Source organism: Gorilla gorilla, chromosome 4 (assembly GCF_029281585.2).
Source record: "Gorilla gorilla gorilla isolate KB3781 chromosome 4, NHGRI_mGorGor1-v2.1_pri, whole genome shotgun sequence".
Taxonomy (NCBI): domain Eukaryota; kingdom Metazoa; phylum Chordata; class Mammalia; order Primates; family Hominidae; genus Gorilla; species Gorilla gorilla.
Genome location: NC_073228.2, coordinates 154,393,694 through 154,412,422, shown reverse-complemented (window position 1 = coordinate 154,412,422; position 18,729 = coordinate 154,393,694). Strand labels below are relative to the sequence as shown.

The following is an 18,729-nucleotide window of genomic DNA, read 5'->3' as shown; positions in this document are numbered from 1 at the left end:
GGTGAGGGAAATGGGATAAAAAGTAAAAGTGGCTTGCCCCCAGCTACCATATACATTAGTAGCAGAAATGGTTCCAGCCCCCAAGTCTCCTCTCGGTCCAGTGCCCAACACCTAGGGCTTCTGAGCAATCCAGCTTGTCTGAGGGCTTCTATCATCTGAGATGCCCCCTGTGGCTGCCCTGGGATAGGCCTCTGCTGTATCTGGGAAATCTTCCATTTATAACCCAGTGAAAATGATCTGCGTTGACCAAGTCACCATGTGTATAGGTGTGTGCATACATGTGGGCACGTGTGCATGTCTGAGGTGGCAGGGACAAGCGGGCTTTGGCCGTGCATGCAAACACCCCTACTCCACCCTTCCCTGAGGGCCTTGCAAAAAGGTCAGACAAGACCAAGGTGTACAAACAGAACCCCACTTTATTAGCAGTTAGTTCGAGATTGTACATTAATGGAGGAAGGTCTCACCTTTAACACAACCCAAAACGGCTGGTTCGAGAGCCCTCATCAGGCGAACTGGGTAGCACCCCCTCTCCCCACTCTCCCCACCCCCCTACAAGGGAAGGAAACCTCTGCCTGCTTCCCCAATGTGCCTCCCACCCTCTCCAGTCGGCCCTCTCCTCTCCCAGGAAATGACATGAATTTCATGCACAAATTACAAAAGGAGCCCTCTTGCTAATAATAAAAGCTAACACAGTCATAGAAAACCCTCTCCTCCCTCATTCTCCTCCAGGGCCGGAAACAGGAAGAGCAGGAGGGATAAACTTCTTAGGATAAAACGCAGCCAGTTTCCGCCAGGTTCCTGGCATTGACCCCACAAAACCCTATGCCCATCCCTTGGGGAAGCTGAAAACTCACCAGCCGTCTGAGCTGGCAAGGGCAGCCAGCCCAGAGCTGTCAAGCCAGGAACCCAGTGTTGCCTCAAGGGCCTGGGCAGCAGGGGGTCTAGGCCCCCCCTCATCCTCACATCAACTAGAGCAGAGCTGCCTCCTTTGATGTGTGAAAATCCCTGCTGTGGCCCCTATCTGCTCATTCTACAGATGAAGAAATTGAGGGCCTGGGAGGAAGATGGTCAGGCAGCTACTAAATGCACCCGGCTGGGATGAAATTTCACAGCTCCTGCCGCCAGCCAGGGCTCTTCTCACACCACAGCTTGCGGGAGGCAGTTCCCCATGTAGGCTTTTCCCTGCTGCAACCGAGAGCCTGGCTCTGCTCCAGTGCACACAGACCACGGGCCTCCAGGAAATGAAAACCCCGGGACCCCAAAATAGAAAGAGAGAGACATATGATGTGTTTGGTGCCCTGTGGCCCATCCCCAGGGTCGAAGGCCCAGCCTTCAGGCATGCAGCCTCCTCCTTCCAGAGCCCTGTGTCCTTCCTTCCAAGGCCCAGATATTACGGCCTTCTCCAGGGAGACTTTCCGGCCCCCCCAGAGCTCTTGCTCTAACTGGCCCCTCTGCTGTTTTGGCACTTGGTACAGGTGACAGTGGAGGCGCATCTTAGGCAGAAGTGAAGCTGTCAAGTCAGCACAAAAGGCAAAATCTCATGTAGCCTAAATTATCCTTGAAAGTACAGGGGATAGAAGAAGTGGTTATGCGACACCATGAGCAAACAATCTGACAAATTCAGAATGTCGGGCTTCAACAAGATAGCAGGCCTAGGGCCTCAAAAACAACGTCATTTAAAAACTCAGAGTGAGCTGAGGGAAGACCTTTCAGCATTCAAAGAGGTTTTAAAAACATAGTTAGAAAATGCAATGTGTGCACCGTGACTGGATGCTGATTCCAAAACCAGACACATAAGTTACCTGGGAGACAACTGGGGGGATTTGAATACAGATTAGATAGCAGACATCGTTGGGAAATGACTTCTCGTCTTGGCTGTGATACTGGGCCAATGTGTAGGACAATGCCCTAACTCTTAGGAGATGCAGGCTGAAGCTTTCAGGGATCAAGTTTCATGATGTTTGCAATGTACTTTTAAATTAGGACAGAGAAAACATATACGTACACAGAGAGAGAAAAAGAATGTGGCAAAATGTTAATAATTTTAGATCTAGATGCTGGGGAGTGGGCATTCATAATTAAATGTTTGGTAAAACGTTGTATTTGCTTTTCCCACTAACAAGCCCATGGGCACAGCTCTGTGCTGGGACCACCAACCTCTGCAGGTCAGCGCAGCAGCTCTCCTCTGCTGAGAATAGATGGCTTCCTTAGCTGGGCCCAGAAGCACTGACTGCTCATCGGGGGGCTCAGAAAAGGCCCATTTTTAAACTTCAGACTCATCCTCCAAGCAGCAGGATGCTCCACCACAGAAGGCTCTGGAACCCTGAATGACTGAGGCAGCTGCAGGTGACACTCGCACCTGCACCCACCCTGGGGCAAAGGCTCATGGAGGGGACCACAGAATAGACGGTGGAGCCACCTGAACAACTTCAGTTATTTCTCTCTCCTTTTTTTGGCCAAATGCTTAGAGTGAATTGGTGGACATTGAAGACTGGCCTCGCTGGCCCACTCATCTGTGGCTTCTCTTCTCGGGATGGGGTGTCCGTGTACCCATTAGCTGACAGCCCCCCAGGCAGCTTATCTGCCTCTCCTTCTACCCCCCATACCTGCAAGTCCCGGCAGTGTCTGGACCTAGTGGGTCTTCAAGAAAGGTCTGTTAGTGGGAGGAGAAGTGGCAGCAGCGACCTAGGCAGACGGACTTGGAACATGTGGCAGGTCCAGTCCCCAGGCTTGCAGAAGGGTCCAGGCAAAAATCCAGAAGATCTCTGCTGTCACAGGATTTCCAACCGCCTGCTCCTTCCCATAGCCAGAGGCAGAGAGAAGTGGAGCTCCTGCCCTAGGCCAGCCCGCCTCTCCTGCCTTCCACGCTCTGCTCTGCGAGAGAGGCCTCCAGGCCTTAGAGGGTAGATTTCAGAACCTGGGAGCTGTAAGATCCTCACCCATCCCGCAGCCCAGTCCCCTCACTGACGGATGGGACTCTGGAAGTCACTGCCCCTCTCTAGAAGCCCCTGGCTCCATGGCGTGGGCATGTCTTCATGAGCACTCAAGCAGACATGCCACCCTGTCCTCAGACCCTTTGCTGCTCATCCTGCTGGCCCAACGATGCCCAAGTTCCCAGGCTTGCAGGCCCCATTGAGAGGCATGATGGGGACACTGCTGTGTACACAGTGAAACCACCTGCAGCTGGTCCCACTGAGTGTCCAACTTTCTTCATCCCAGCAGAGAACTGGAGAAAAGGGAATCAGCTCAGAACAGACCCAGGCCCCCACAGGCTGGAGAAGGACCCCTCGAGGGAGAACACGACAGGGATGCAAACGCAGACCTCGGAATGAGAAGGCTCAAAGGCACCCTGGCTGGGAAGGAGTGGTTTGTCCCCATATCCTGGAATGACCATGCTGTGACAGAGGAAGGGACAGGAACCTGGCACAGAGTAGGGTCCCAAGGATGGGCTCAGAGGCAGTGTGGCACTGGAAGAGGAGCACGACGGGACTTGGAACCGGGAGCCTCGGGTTCAACGCTCAGCCCTGCTCCCAGCTGGCTCCATGACGTCGGCCAAGCAGGCCACCTCCCCTTTCTGGACCTGTTTCATACCCGTCAAAGGACCTTCCAGCCCCAAGATGCTAGAGTCTTCTGAACAAGACAAGGCTCTCCAGAAAGTATTTCCTGGGGTTCAGAGGGAAGCAGAATTTGGCAGTTGGAGGGGGCCAGGGAGAGGCACCCCAGCCTCAGTCACTTCACATTGTTAAATGGGGTGGGGTAGGAGCAGACCCCAACCAGAAATCAGCCCAGAGATCCCACTGTCTACAAGGGCCTGGAGACAGTTCTGTGGGCCCTGGTGGGCATCCCAGCTCTCAGGGCAGCTCCCAGCCTAGCACCATGTGAGGGAGAGTGGGTGGGGCAGCTTTTGACCCCAGCTCTCCTAGCCCAGCCCTGGCTGTTTCCTTTGGCCAAAATCCCCTCAGGGTCACTGGACTTCACACAGCCCGATGTCCTGGAGAGAGCTGGTCTTCCCTGCGCATCTCACCACCTCTGTTCACCTGGGGTAGCCCCAGAGCAGCCACGGCACTGGGGAGGGCCCCTTCCTCAGGTCTGCTCAGCCCCAGGCCACTGAGGACACAGCCTCCCTCCCTGCCACCTCATCTCTAGCTCTAAGACAGGGCGACCCCTGAGACTGGGGCTTACCACCATTTTGTAGGACTGAATTAAAAACGAACCCAACCAAAAAAAATAGAATATATATATATACACATTATATATATATATATATATATATATATATATATATATAAAAAACACAGTGCGACCCCAGCACCCAGGGTATAAACTCTGGCACCAAGAAAAAAAAAAAACAAAATATTAAAATATTTTAGCTTCTTAGTATTTGGGAGGTTAAGGGGGTCTCTGAGAGCCCTCGGCCACAGGTGGCTGAGCAAAGCCGTGGCTGGCAGTCTCACCAGCTCGCCCACGTCTGCCTGGGCCTGAGGCTGGGAGGGTGTGGGGACCGTGTCTGTACATGGGAACATGTTACTGGCAGACCCCTGGCCTGCCTCAGTCTTTTACCACAGGAAACACCACACATCATATCCCAGGGGGAAGAAAGGGGTGCAGGTGGGGCCCGGAGAACTGGGCCCGATGGCAAGGCAGTGCCCCAAGGCCCTGCGGGAAGCCTTGAGGATGGAGTGGATACTGTAGGAATCAGAGATTCTTCCCCAGAACGGGAGGGTGAGATGTGAAGGTAGGAACCAGATGTGGAGGCTGGGAGTCCTCTTGAGGTGGCCACCCTCCCATCCAGCCTAGGACTGACTCCGGGGACCCAGCTGGCCCCTTGGAAGGGCCTGGCTCGAAACAGGGAAATGTCCAGTCTGTCTCCCCCCGCCAGGCTCTCCTCCCCTACAGCCTGGAGGACAGGGACATATGGCAGCGAATACTGAGGGGCACCCTGCGGAAGCAGGGAGTGATGGGTGACGAGAGGGGACAGTCGGCGGAACACAGTGAGGGACAGAAAAGAGTCTCGTGGACTCCCTCCTACCAGGAAGCGGCCTCCCCAGGAGCGGCTGGGAACGGAATGGACCTCTGCTGGCGAGGGAGGTCCCGTAGGCCGCAGACCCAGCGGTGGGTGCTCCGAAGTGCTTGCAGACCCGCCTGGGTGCTCCCCCAGCCCCACCAGACCTCCACAGAGTATTGCTCATAAGTGCGCAGCTGCCCTGGCCCAGCTTCCCACTCTGCAGGTCTGGCTCAGCGTGTGGTGGGATGTCCCAGCTGTCACAAACGTTCAGTCTGGCTGTGGTGGCCACGGCTACCTGGTGTTCTGGAGGTCCTCTCGGAGCCAAGTGGGAAGTGTCTGGCCCATCTTATACAGCAGCTTGGAGAGCTCGATGTTGTGGTCCCGGTAATAGTCCTTCAGGAAGGCTCGGGACTGTAACGGGAAGGAAAGCTCAGACCTTGTGTACTGACTTAAGAGTGACCTCCTCTAAAAATCGCCATGCTCGGCCGGGCACGGTGGCTCACGCCTGTAATCCCAGCACTTTGGGAGGCCGAGGCATGTGGATCACCTGAGGTCAGGAGTTCAAGACCAGCCTGGCCAACATGGTAAAACCCTACTAAAAATACAAAAATTAGCGGGGTGAGGTGGTGGGCGCCAGTAATCCCAGCTACTCGGGAGGCTGAGGCAAGGGAATCTTTTGAACCCGGAAAGCAGAGGTTGCAGTGAGCCAAGATCACGCGATTGCATTCCAGCCTGGGTGACAAAAGCGAAACTCCGTCTCAAAAGAAAACAAAAAAACAAAAAACCCACCATGCTGCTGGCACCACCCTCATACACCTCTTATTTATCCACAATCCCCTTCTAAATGGTAGCCTCCAATAGTGAACTCCCAGTTGGCAGGAGCATCAAAATATAGCTCACTAAGTCAAAATTCTTCTGATAGGGAGAGGAGAGAGAATTAATAATCAAAACCCAAGGCGGGGCAGGGCCAGGGCCAGGCACAGTGGTTCACGCCTATAATACCAGCACTATGGCAGGCTGAGGCGGGAAGATCGATTGAGCCCAGGGGGTCGAGGCTACTTTAAGCCATGATCATGCCACTGCACTCCAGCCTAGGCAACAGAACGAGACCCTGTCTCAAAAACAAAACAAAACAAAACAAAAACAGAAGCAAGTAGGAAAAGGAGGAACAAGACCCCCAGTCTGTGACCCTTTTTCTATATATTTTTAAAATTTCCTTTTTCCCCGTATGTTTTTACACATGCTGTTCTTACCTACCCTCCCATTCCATATGTCCAAATCCTATAAAATGGATCTCATCCTTCTAGGCGCAACTCCAGAGACCCCCATCCCTCCTTTAAGAAGCCTTTTTCACCCCTCTCAGGTTCAAGTGACATCCCCTTGTTCTGAATTCCCATAGCACTCGTGTGCCCTCTCTGACTGCGCGCAGCACTCTCTGCCTGTATTCTACTTAGTGGTGTTGGGACTCATACCCCTCCAAGACCAGGAGTTCCTTGAAGGCAGAGAACATGTCTGGCTCATCCTCAAAACCCCACAGCACTCAGCCCTTAGTAGAAGGTAACCAACACTTGTTTGACGAAATCAGTTCTGACCCACCATGTCCCAGCCCCCATTTTCCTCCTCTTACAAATACTGTCCAAGAAATGCCAAGGCCATGAACGTGCTGAGTGCATAGTAAAGGAAAGAGAATCCCCCTCAACCCCATACAGGGACCCCTTACCCTTATGCAGGTGCTACAGGTAGTGTGTCCACCACTTACATCCAAGTCCATCTCGGGATATTTTCGGCCCTTGCTTTTGCCCAGACACTTGGTTTTTCCTCCTTCGAGCAGTTGGCACCAAAATCCTTTCTTTGGATCAAACCTGTGGAGGTGGGAAAGTCTCTGGATGGGAGCTGGCTCAGCCACCCACTTCTGACCTTAAAGCCATGTTCATGGACCCCAGGAATGGCAGAGCCCAGGGAATCTACTGCTCTTGAACCCACATGGACTGTCAGAAGCTATGTGCCATCTGTGGGATCAATTGTGTCCTAGGCTGCACTAAACGTGCCTGTCCTACTTCTGGCAAAGGGCAGCTCGCACATTCTGAGTCTTCTCTCCTCCAGCCCGACCAGCCACAGCCGCTTCAGCAATCTACAACATGAACAGTTTCCCATCCTTCAGTGTTCTGGGAAATCTTTTCTGAGCATTCTCAATGCTGAGTAACTCTTTTTTTTTTTTAAACCCAAGAAGCCTTCTTTACCCCTCCCAGCGTCAATGGGGAGAGGGGTGTTTAGTGGAGGTTCTTTTGCTTTTCAATAAATTTCATCTTTATCAAAACATGCAGTATCCACAGCTGCACTTAAGCATGCCTATCACTGGAGAGTTTCATTTTTTGGAGTAAACTTCAGAAATGACACAGCAAGACTGCCAACATCATCCTGTCTTCAAAGGCATTTTTGGGATATGAGACCCGAAGCTGTTATGGGAAGGGAGGAATACTGACATCAGAATTTAGCCCTGGATCAGGAACTATGAGGAGATTCTTGAGCATGGGGGCATCAAGAAAACAGAATTCCCATGAATAGCGAAGGAGAACAGAGATTTCTGAAAGGGTCATAGGATAGGTATAGACGATGACGATGATGTTGATGATGATGATGACAAGGACAATAGCAGCCACCATTTATTTAGCACTTAGTGCATGCCAAGCTCTCAGCTAAGAGCCCCATATGAAGCTTTCATTCAATTCAGTGACCTTTAGGACGCAGGGATTATTATCTTTATCCCCAACTTACAGATGAGGAAAGTGAGGCTTGAAAGGCTGAGTAAATGGATGTGGGGCCCTAACCCAGGCATCTCTGACACCATGGCCCACAGCCTCAGCAGGTGGCCCTTTCTCCCTCAAGGTGAAGGACTGACTTCCCTTCTTCACCTTCAACTCCCACGACAGTGAAGATGGAATATTCTTGTTGCAAAACTTTCCCAAGAATGGAGCCAGGGAGGGTGACTTGATTCCTCCTTCTCTTGGGGTCCCCTCATCCAGCTGAGTGTGTCGCTTATCTGTGACATAGCACAGGAAAGCAGCCTTTCCTAGCCCTGAGCCCATGCAATGCGGGCAGGCCCTTACTCATAGTGGGAGGGCATTCTCAACGCACTTGCACCAGGTTCTGAGTGAGTACGGTTATTAACTGTCAACAACATTTGTGTTTCCTTTTCCTGAAATCGTAAGTCAAAATCTAATGCTGGCCGGGGGCAGTGCCTCACGCCTGTAATCCCAGAACTTTGGGAGGCTGAAGCAGGCAGATCATTCGAGACCAGGCTGAGCAACATGGTGAAACCCCTTCTCTACAAAACATACAAAAATTAGCCAGGCATGGTGGCACATATCTGCGGTCCCAAGCTACTCAGGAAGCTGAGGTGGGAGGATCACTTGAGCCTGGGAGGTTGAGGTTGCAGTGAGCCAAAATCACACCACTGTACTCCAGCCTGGGCAACAGAGTAACCCTGTCTAAAAAAAAAAAAAAAAAGCTAATGCTAAGAAAATCTTGTGGGAATTAGGGCTGCTCATTACTGATCTAATTTACTTACATAAAACACTCTGAAAATGTTCAGCCCAGACCAAAGAGAACACCCCAGGATGGTCTGACCAGAGTAGAACAAATTCATTATCTCCCTTTTTTTTAAGGTGATACCTTTATTAATATGACTTAAGTCATATTAATAACTTTCCATACTTTCTGACTCTAACTAACTTCTCTCTCTCATAATTATTCAAGACTTTGGCTTTGTTGGCCCAGGTGCCTTATCAGGGAAATAACCTGCAGAAAGGCAAAGGCAACACTCACGCCAAGGTTTTGTGGTAGTCAATGGTGTTGGTCACCCCAAGGAACTTCTGCACCATGTCCATCACTTTGGCAGGTTCTGTGCGAAGCAGTTTGCCATCCAAGACCAGAATCTGGAAAGGGAGAAAGGGGATCGGGACCTGCTTTGACTTTGGTGGCAAACAAGGGCAACAGCCACAGCAGCAGGAATGGGCCTGCTTATAAATATGGGACCCTGCACCCTCTAGAACTGGCTCCTCCCCCCCTGTTGAAGGGCAGGTATCCCCAAGCTCAGGCCTCTGTGGTCTCATTCCTGCTTTCCACCAGCTTCTGCTGCCCAATGCCATTTCTCCTAGAATTTAAGCTCTCACCAAACCCTGCCTGCCCCTCAGGTCCCTACAAACATCCCTCTCTGGCCTCTCTCTGAGCTTCCAGTCCATGTCACTCTCCTGCTCAAACACTCCACAAGTTTGCCTAAAAGTCCTGGTATGGCTGGGCATGGCCGGGCACGGTGGCTCACACCTGTAATCTCAGCACTTTGGGATGCTGGGGTGGGCAGATCACTTGAGGTCAGGAGTTCAAGACCAGCCTGGCCAACATGGTGAAATCCCGTCTCTACTAAAAATAGAAAAATTATCTGGGCGTGGTGGTGCATGCCTGTAATTCCAGCGACCTGGGAGGCTGAGGTGGAAGAAATGCTTGAACCCGGGAGGCAGAGGTTGCAGTGAGCCAAGATCGTGCCACTGCACTCCAGCCTGGGAGACAGAGCGAGACTCCGTCTCTAAATAAATAAATACATAAACAGCCTAGTATGATCAGGCTCTCCCTCCATCACCACGCCCAGTCTCCTTGCTCCCACCTGCCTGCCTCAGGGCTTTCTGGGTCCCTTTAGGGCTACAGTGCCTGTGGTGATGGGACACAGGCTTGGGGAGTTCTCATGTATCAACCTTGGGATAAACAGGTCTACAGTCTTTTTAGGCCAGGTACAGTGGCTCATGCCTGTAATCCCAGCACTTTGGAAGACCGAGGGAGGACAGCTTGAGCCCAGGAGTTTGAGACCAGCCTGGGCAACATAGTAAGACCTTATTTCTTAGAAAAAAAAGATTAGCTGGGTACAGTGGCTCACACCTGTAGTCCCAGCTACTCAGGAGGCTGAGGTGGAAGGATTGCGTGAGCTCGGGACATCGAGGCTATAGTGAGCTGAGATCACACCACTGCACTCCAGCCTGGGCAACAGAGTGAGACCCTGTCTCAAAATAATACTACTACTACTACTACTACTAATAATAATAATAAGAAAATCTTTTTATAGACCCAAGGGTCTAGCTCTCCAAGGAGGGCATATCTGTCCCCGTGGCTGGTGAGAAAGAGTTGGAGGCTCTCTGCTAACCACAGCAAGCCAGTACTGTGACTGCCCTCACAAGGGTCAGGGACAGCAGCTACCTGGTTGGCGTGATAGGCACTGAGCCAGCGCTCGATGTGGGTGGCGTACCAGCCAGGGACCAGGCAGCGGTTCTGGAGGGCGCGCAGCTTCGAGGATGCGTCGGAGCCGGCGGTAATCACCTCATGGAAGGTGTACTTTAGGGCCACTGGGTCATCATGGGCTCGCTGGTGCTGCAGGCAAGGAAAGAGGGTCAGCATGCCACACGGAGGACACAAAGGAAGTGGCCTTAGAGGGACAGCAGCCTGCAAGGTGGCCAGAAGATCCTCAGCTGGACCCAGGAGCTCTGGGTCTGAGTCCTGGCTCTGCCTCTCACTGTGTCCAGTGTCAAGGGAAGCCACTGCTCCCAGAGCCCCAACTTCTCCATCTTTGAAATACGGGAACTGGACTAAATCAGGGTTTCCTGAGGCCAGGCATGGTGGCTCATGCCTGTAATCCCAGAATTTTGGGAGGCTGGCGTGGGTGGATCACTTGAGGTCAGGAGTTCGAGACCAGCCGGCCAATGTGGCGAAACCCCGTCTCTACTAAACATACAAAAATTAGCTGGCATGGTGGTGCACACCTGTGGTCCCAGCTACTCGGAAGGCTGAGGCACGAGAATCGCTTAAACCCGGGAGGTGGAGGTTGCAGTGAGTCAAGATCATGCCGCTGCACTGTTGTCATATATAGAAGGCAACCACTCACAAATGGCAATAAAAACAAAGCAATGTTCTCAAACTCCAGCCAGACACAAATGTGTGCAACAGGCCCTGAACATGCTCTCTTTGTTGAAAGCAGAGGTTGACAGTGTTAGAAAGGACGTAAGACCACTTGCACTAAAGTGAGCATTTCTCCTTTACGGAAATCAGAAGGATTGGGAAAGAACTATAAAAGGGAGACTGGCTGGTCTGAATCACTTAAAATAATGCCATGGGAGGTCCGAATCTGCAGAATTCACTAAGTCCAGAAAGCCAGAGCTCGGGCACCTGTGCGACAGGCACTATTCCCCCAGCCGCCAACCCCCTCCCCTGAGGATCACACACAGCCCAGGGCTGGGGCAATATAGTGCACAGCAGCCTCCTCCTCGTCCCGACCTCCTTCTAAGACAGGCCCCCACCCTTCCTCTCCTCCAACATCTTCCCAGGTCCTCCTGGGGAGAATGAGTCTCCCTTCTCCTTCTCTCCCTTACCCCTCTTGATCATGGACAGAAAAAGGAATAGGGTCTTAGATTTAGAAGACTTGGATTCAAATGCCACCACATGAAACTTGCTGAAACTTGGTTTTCTAATCTTTGAGAAAGGGACACAAACGTGAAACCCCTCCTCTGCCTTCTAGAAACCAGCTGTGACTTTCCAGTGAGGTGCAGATGTACAGCAGTGTCAGTGCAGAACAGGGACTGACCCAACCTGTGGCGGCTCTCTCTCTACCCTACGTTCCCCCATGAAAGCAGACTGCCCATTCCCTGCACAGCGCCAGGAGGCGGGGGCACACGGCACGGCAGAAAACAGAAACACTTGACAAGTGTTTCTCGGTTTTCTTCTCCTGAAGAAAAAGCCACAGGAAAGCAGACATCAGGGCATAAACAGAAGCCCTAGAGAACAAGAATAAGAAGGGGCTTCCCCACCAGCCTCAGAGAGTGGCAGGAGGAGAGACTTCCATGGGAGCAAAGAGGAGGCAGGTGCCAGCCCTGCAGGAGACCGCAAGGTCCCAGGCGGGAGGCAGCCACTGTCACATCTGAGAAAAGAGCCTCAAAGCAGGGTGGGAACTATGACAGTGGCCAGGCCTGAAGAGGCTGTCCCAGCCAGGACAGGGGACACTTCTCTGGCAACCATGGGCTAAGACCCAGGGCCCCACCCCCTCCCCAACACCAAGCACAGGCCTGGTCTGCTGGGTTAATGAAGATGCTCAGGACCTCGGCCTGGACAACAGGGTGGCTTTCTGCTGGGGCGCCACTTCTGAATCACAGTGCTTGGCTGTGTGGCATAATCACAGGAATGCTGGCAGCCAGGGGAGGGACTCCACCTACCCCACCAGGGAAGGCCTGAAAGCATTCCTGCAGGCTCAGTGGGCTGGCAGGCAGGAAATTAAGTCAGGCCATAGGCATTAAAGAGAGCTCTGGTTCAGCTGGGCGCAGTGGCTCATGCCTGTAATGCCAGCACTTTGAGAGGCCGAGGCGGGCAGATCACGAGGTCAGGAGTTCGAGACCAGCCTGGCCAACATGGTGAAACACTGTCTCTACTAAAAATACAAAAATTAGCCTGGCGTGGTGGTGCACACCTGTAATACCAGCTACTTGGGAGGCTGAGGCAGGAGAATCACTTCAAACTGGAAGGCGGATGTTGCAGTGAGTTGAGATCAGGCCACTGCACTCCAGCCTGGGCTACAGAGCAAGACTCTGTCTCAAAAAAAAAAAAAAAGACAGCTCTGGTTAATACATGCCCCAGATAGGGGCTTGGATCCACACCCTCTCCGTGTATCACAGCCCAGGTAACTGCCTCACCTGGTCAGGTGCCTGCCTTCTCTACTGTGAATGGCAGTCTTGTGTCTTGTCCTTCCATGAGCTCCCACTCCCACCCGTGTCCAGCGAGGAAGCTATAGTCAGTATGATCCTGCATCGCTGTTCACCAAATCTAAGCTTCCTCTAGGCGTAACCAGCCTCCACCTCTTGTCAGTGTCAGAAGTAGAGGCAGGACCCCGCATGACACTAGGCAGGTGGACAGTCAACTGGTGGCTGGCTTTCCATTTTCTCCTGTCTCCTCCACCAAGGACTCTATTCTCAGCCATCACCACGCTCCAGGCGCCTGGCTCTGGGCTGGCACACAGTAGGTGCTTACTAATAATATCTGTTGAGTGAGTGAGTAACTGAGTGTCAGACGGAGCCCTGTGTTCCCCACACAGGGACTCCACCCCAGCCCCACTCACCTGGTACCAGGAATAGGCCCGGTCCGCGGGGTTGATGAGGATGGTCAGGACCTTGGCTTTGGGCAAGAGGGCTGCTGCCCGCCGGGGCGCCACTTCTGAATCAAAGTAGTTGGCGCTTTTCTCAAAGTAGAAGTCGGAGGTGGTGTTGGAAGGGATGGGGAAGAACTCCATGTACCTGCAGGAAGCCCAGAGAGGCGGCTCACAGACAAAACTCATGAGGAGGGGGCTAAGGGAACGCAGCACAAGGGCGAGGCACTGGGGTAGAATGTCCTCAGAGAGCAAGCGGGAAGCTTTCCTCCCAACCAAACAAGGACTTGCCTCCAGTGGGGATTCTGGAGGGGAATGGCCTCTTGGCAGCCTCCCTGTTTCAAATTCGTTCCTTTTCCAGAAGTCTCTGGAGTTGGGAGGATCTGAAGACTTGTGGGTGCGCCGGCAGTTGCAGGTCATGGGGAGGGGGTAATGCCCCTCAATCCTAAACTCTAGGATCCCGCCCCCTCAGCTGCTCCAGGCTTAACTGCCAGGGCTGTCACTCTCTCTGCCTCTAGGGGGCGAGCTGGGGCTCAGAGCGGCTCCAGGACTGCCCCAGGGAGGCTGGCACAGAGCAGATGGGGCCTCCAGAGGGCGGACTTTCTTTCCTGACCTGGGGGAACACCTTCTAGGCCGTCACTGTGGACCAGGACCTCCTGCTACCCACAACCCCTCCCCAGCCTGCTGTGGGTGAGCACGGCTTTCCAGACTAATGCCCATATCCCACCAGAGCAATGGCCACCTCTGGATGAAGGAACCTCTGGAAACCAAAGGAACACTCCAGACCCTCCCAGGGGAATCTACCTATGCAAAATCAGGGTCCAACTTCTGGGGCTTGTGGGAAGCAAAGTCCACTCTCATGAAGGGTACAGGGTCCCTGTCCTATCCTGTGAGGTGGGGCTGACCCAGGCTGGACCCAAGGATGCGCTTCATCAGAGCGTTCTAGGGGCCTGCTGGATTCCTGCACCCCACTTTAGACCTACCTACGAAATCAAGCTCTTGGGAATTGGGCCAAGGAATTACGTCTTCTCTCATCTTTCTGAATTTTCTTTGCATGTCCACAATCCTTTGTTTACAATATCTCAATTGAGAAAGCTTTGAAAACACAGGCTTTGTTTCCTAGGTTTGTAGCAAAGCCATTTGGCAACAAAACCTGACTTATTCCTCTTACTTAGTGTAAATATTCACATACTTTGCTACAGACATATTAATGAATTTGCTAACAGGGTGCTGCCCCAGGTGTTGCTGAAGATGTTACTAAATATATGGTTTCGCACCACATTACCTTTCTAAAATCTGAAAAATGTTGACTTCCAATAATTCATCTGACCACAATAGATTTTAGATAAGAGACTGTGGAGATGTTAGAAATGTAGGTAGATGGGCCGGGCGCAGTGGCACACGCCGTAATCCCAGCACTTTGGGAGGCCGAGGCGGGCAGATCACGAGGTCAGGAGTTCAAGAACAGCCTGACCAACATGGCAAAACCTCGTCTCTACTAAAAATACAAAAATTAGCCAGGCATGGTGGCGGGCACCTGTAGTCCCAGCTACTTGGGAGGCTGAAGCAGGAGAATCACTTGAACCCGGGAAGCAGAGGTTGCAGTAAGCCGAGATCGCGCCACTGCACTCCAGCCTGGGTGACAGAGCGAGATTCCATCTCAAAAAAAAAAAAAAAAGAAATGTAGGTGGGTGGATGGATCGATGGATGGATGAATAGATACAAAGGCAGACAGACAGAGCAATGATACACAGATAAAAAAGAGAAATACACATAGAAAAATACCAAAAAACAGACAGAAGGCCCATAACCTCTCCACCCAGGGAACCCACTGACATAAAAATAATAAATAATGGTAATACATGGACAAGGTTTAAAAAGGCAAACTTTGCAGTCCATGCACGTGATGATTGGGTGTTCACACACGTGTGAGGTGTACCCACCTCGAACCTTGTTATGATGTCAGCACATTACCTACCTGACATGAAACATTTTTTAAAAAGAAAGAAAAAAGGCAAATAGAGAAAGATGCCAACTGAAAAGGTGGAGAGTAAAACCATCTCTGCTCTGGCCCCCACACCCTTAAGGGAACCTCTACTAGGACCCTCTGCTGGGAACCTCTACAAAGGTAACCTCTGCAGGCTCTGGTGGGAAGTGGCAATCTTAATGACTTCCCCAAGTGACGCCCAAAGACCAGCGACCTGTCCCTGAAGGGCCCACAAGAACACCTCTGCTTCACAGTCAGCCACACGCAGTGAGGAGAGCCAGAACATTTGGATTTCCGACCTTGGGACCCTGGGCAAACCCTTCTTCTCCCCAAGACTCAGGATGTTTCTCTGCAAGCAAGGGAGGGGTGGACTTCGACTTCAGCGTCTGACTACAGGCGGTAGAGCAAAGGGGCAAAGGGCCTCCTCATCGAGTGTCCTGTCTATGACAACGCTGTCACACCATGATTCAAGGGTCACTGCACTTTGTCCCTGTTTACAGGAATGACAGCTGTGTGTGAGCAAGCTCCAGCTGCTTCCTGCTGTGGCCACAGCAGACTCCCGGGAGGCCCCAGGATGGCCTTCCCGTCCCGCTGTGGACAGAAAGGCCAACTCACCAGTCGATGCCTTTGTGATAGTTGTGGCCATTAAAAAACTGGATCTCCTCAAAGGTCTCAGAGCTGGGGTAGTTGCTGCTTAGGTCAGGGTGCATGCCCAGGAACAGGTAGAGGGCAGTGGTGCCTGTGGGGAGGGTAGACACCTGAGACCCAGGGCCCAGCCCCCAGCCAAAAGATAGAGTCTGGGTTCTGGGCCTAGCTCCCCATGACCCACTGGGGGCTCCTGGGAAGGTCTCTGCCTTTCTCTGGTCTTAGCTTCTTCATCTGTGCAATGAAGGAATTACTAAATCCAGGGTGGCAAATATATGGCATGCATGTGAACACCGCAACTCCTGTACCTACTACGGACATCGCTAATCTATCACAGCATTCTTCACTAAACGAGGACTTGGCCTCAGAATCTGCCTCACCACTGCACTCTGGTAGCCACGTTTAACTGACTGCTGTCCCCTCAGCATCCCAGAAGAGCTGGTCCTTTCCAGCTCTGGGCCTCTGTCCTCTGGCACTTGGTAGGAGCTCAGGGAAAAGGGAGTTTGTCACCCTCCAGTTCTGTTAATGTGAAATTCTTAAAGAACTAAGAAATCTTGTTCCTATGTCTCTTCTTCCCAATACCCTCTGCTCACTCATGCACCCTGCCCTACCTCCTCCTCAGTGAGTTCATTCACTTTCTGTGGTATAAGTCTATGGTTTACATGCTATAATGAGAGAGCCCAGAAGAGAAGTAGGCTATAGAGTTTGGCAATTAAGAGTATATGTTTCAGGGTGACAGAGACCAGAGTTCAGGCCTGGAATTGCCATTACCTAACTGAATGTGTTAAGGGAAGTCACTTGACTTCTCTGAACCTTGAGTTTCTGTCTATAAAATGGGAGTGCCCATTTGTGCCTTGCAGGGTTGTATGGATGACAAATGCTTAGCAATCATGTCACTGCTTCTCCCTACTGCACCTCTGGCAGACATAGCTAATTGATCACAGTCCTCTTTGTACCAGTTTTGCTTGGCATTACTCAAACTAGCAGAGCAACTAATCTGGGCTTCTCTGACTGGACTTGGAGACTCCCAGGATAATGCAGGGAGAGCTCCCTGAGGCTATGGTTCAGGATAAATAGGAGAACTCCAGGCCCCTCCTCCACCTCTTTCCCCTCCATACTGACAGGCAATTTGTGTTCACCCCAACTTCATTCCTACTTCCTGGGAAAGAGGGAGCAAATTATCCGGGAGTGGGGCCAGGGCAAGGCAGTCCTCAGAATTCTGTGGCTGAGACAGCAGGCAGTTGGGGAAGCTGGGTCAAGAGCAGAGAGACCTGCCTGTTTTCTGGGGGCCGATGATGAGGAGCTTTGGGAAGCGGTCACACGTCTTCTCCTTGGACCAGATGTCTTTGTGACGTTTGTCCTCGCAGGGGTCCTAAAACAACAGTGGAAGGGATGTGTGGGGCGCCCCAGAACCCAGTCAGTGGACTCCCACTGCACATGGATATGTGGCCCTTACAGCCCAACGGGCATAATACCTACATGCTACATGTGTCCTTGTCACATCCCCACCCCCAGAGCTCGCAAAATGCCCCTTAGCACGTAACAGGAACTCATAAGCACTTGTTGAATTTAACTGGACAAGCTGCGTCTGAACCAGGGGGTCAAGAAACGCTTCCTATAAAGTTTAATTAATCTTTTGGTAAGTGTTTAGTAAATATTTTAGGTTTGGGGCATGGAAGTTTCCATTGCAACTACTCGACTCTGCCGTCATAGCATGAAAGCAGCTATAGACAGTACATACAAGAATGAGCGTGGCTGTCTGCCAATAAAACTTTCTTTACGAAAACAGGTCTCAGGCTGGTTTTGGCCCATGAGTCATGGTTTGTGGACTCCTGGTCTGAACTATGAGACTGTCACCAATTCCAGCTTCTGCTTCCACTTTTTAAAAGCCCGTAGGAGCAGACTTTCCCAAAAACTGGCCCCCAAACCCTCTCATCAATCCCTTTTCCCACTCAGAGCCTGCTGGAGTTAGAAGAGATACAAGAGATTATCTCAGAGCCTGACCAAGACAACGCATTCACTTTCTGTACTTTGTCTGCACTGTGTTCACTTGGAGTTGTTTTTTGTTTTTGAAACAGGGTCTCACTCTGTTGCCCAGGCTGGAGTGCAGTGGTGTGATCACAGCTCACTGCAGCCTCAACCTCTAGGCTCAATTGATCCTCCCACCTCTGCCTCATGAGTAGCTGGGACTATAGACGCACACCATCATGCCCAGCTAATTTTTGTATTTTTTGTAGAGACAGGGTTTCGCCATATTGCCCAGGCTGATCTTGAACTCCTGGGTTCAAGCAATCCAGCCACCTTGGCCTCCTAAAATATTGGGATTATAGGGGTGAACCACTGCGCCCAGCCCACTCGTTTTTTTAACACTGTTTTTTCCGAGGCTATGTATGACTGCATGCATGTAGGTCTGCGTGGGGAAGTATGTACATGTATGAGCATGCATGTGTGCAAAGGAGTGAACGCACCCATGCTGGTAAGTAGATGGGGACCTGAGTTTACATTCGAGCGAGAGTGTGAAGGCATGATGGCTGAGCCTTGAGTCCATATCTGGAGTGTGTGCCTGTGAGTGGTGGCGTTCCATCCCTGCAGCAACCTGCCCAGGCTGCCCAGCCCCCCACCTGCCAGAGCGGGTCCTTCTCCTCGGAGAAGATCTGGAAGTACTTCTGCGCCAACTGCACAGGGGGCAGTGTCTGCAGTCGGAGGTTGGTCCAGGAGTGCAGGAAGCGCACCAGGTGCTTGAAGGTGTACAGGCCCAGGCGGTCATTCCCATAGTTGGACAGGTGTGTCATGAAGATGCTGATCTGCTCCAGGGGAGGGGAGGAGAGAGGCAGGGCCCATCAGTGTCTGAGCCACCCTCACCGCCAACTCTGACCCTTCTGACCCTGCCTTAGCTTGCAAGGCTCCTGATGACCAGTGGAA

At 52.0% G+C, this 18,729-nt stretch overlaps 1 protein-coding gene and 1 non-coding gene across 12 annotated transcripts in view; one reads left to right on the top strand and one right to left on the bottom strand.

Annotated features, from left to right (window-relative positions):
- Positions 1-398: 398 nt before the first annotated feature.
- Positions 399-18,729, bottom strand: part of NDST1 (N-deacetylase and N-sulfotransferase 1) — a 72,453-nt gene continuing 54,122 nt past the window's right edge. For 6 of the 11 annotated variants that reach the window (XM_055386216.2, XM_055386215.2, XM_055386220.2 and 3 more), the window contains 8 exons: positions 18,429-18,611; positions 17,083-17,179; positions 15,778-15,901; positions 13,149-13,323; positions 10,250-10,420; positions 8,831-8,940; positions 6,726-6,867; positions 399-5,416 (listed from right to left, as the gene is read on the bottom strand). In XM_055386216.2, coding sequence (XP_055242191.1) covers positions 5,297-5,416; positions 6,726-6,867; positions 8,831-8,940; positions 10,250-10,420; positions 13,149-13,323; positions 15,778-15,901; positions 17,083-17,179; positions 18,429-18,611 — 1,122 coding nt within the window. In that variant the 3' untranslated portion in view covers positions 399-5,296. The remainder of the gene's footprint in view (positions 5,417-6,725; positions 6,868-8,830; positions 8,941-10,249; positions 10,421-13,148; positions 13,324-15,777; positions 15,902-17,082; positions 17,180-18,428; positions 18,612-18,729) is intronic. The other 5 variants (XM_019028026.4, XM_063706881.1, XM_063706880.1 and 2 more) reach the window with 1 other exon arrangement.
- Positions 15,060-15,159, top strand: LOC115934882 (small nucleolar RNA U13). Its single transcript, XR_004070619.1, has one exon. It is a non-coding gene; the product is annotated as a small nucleolar RNA U13 (small nucleolar RNA).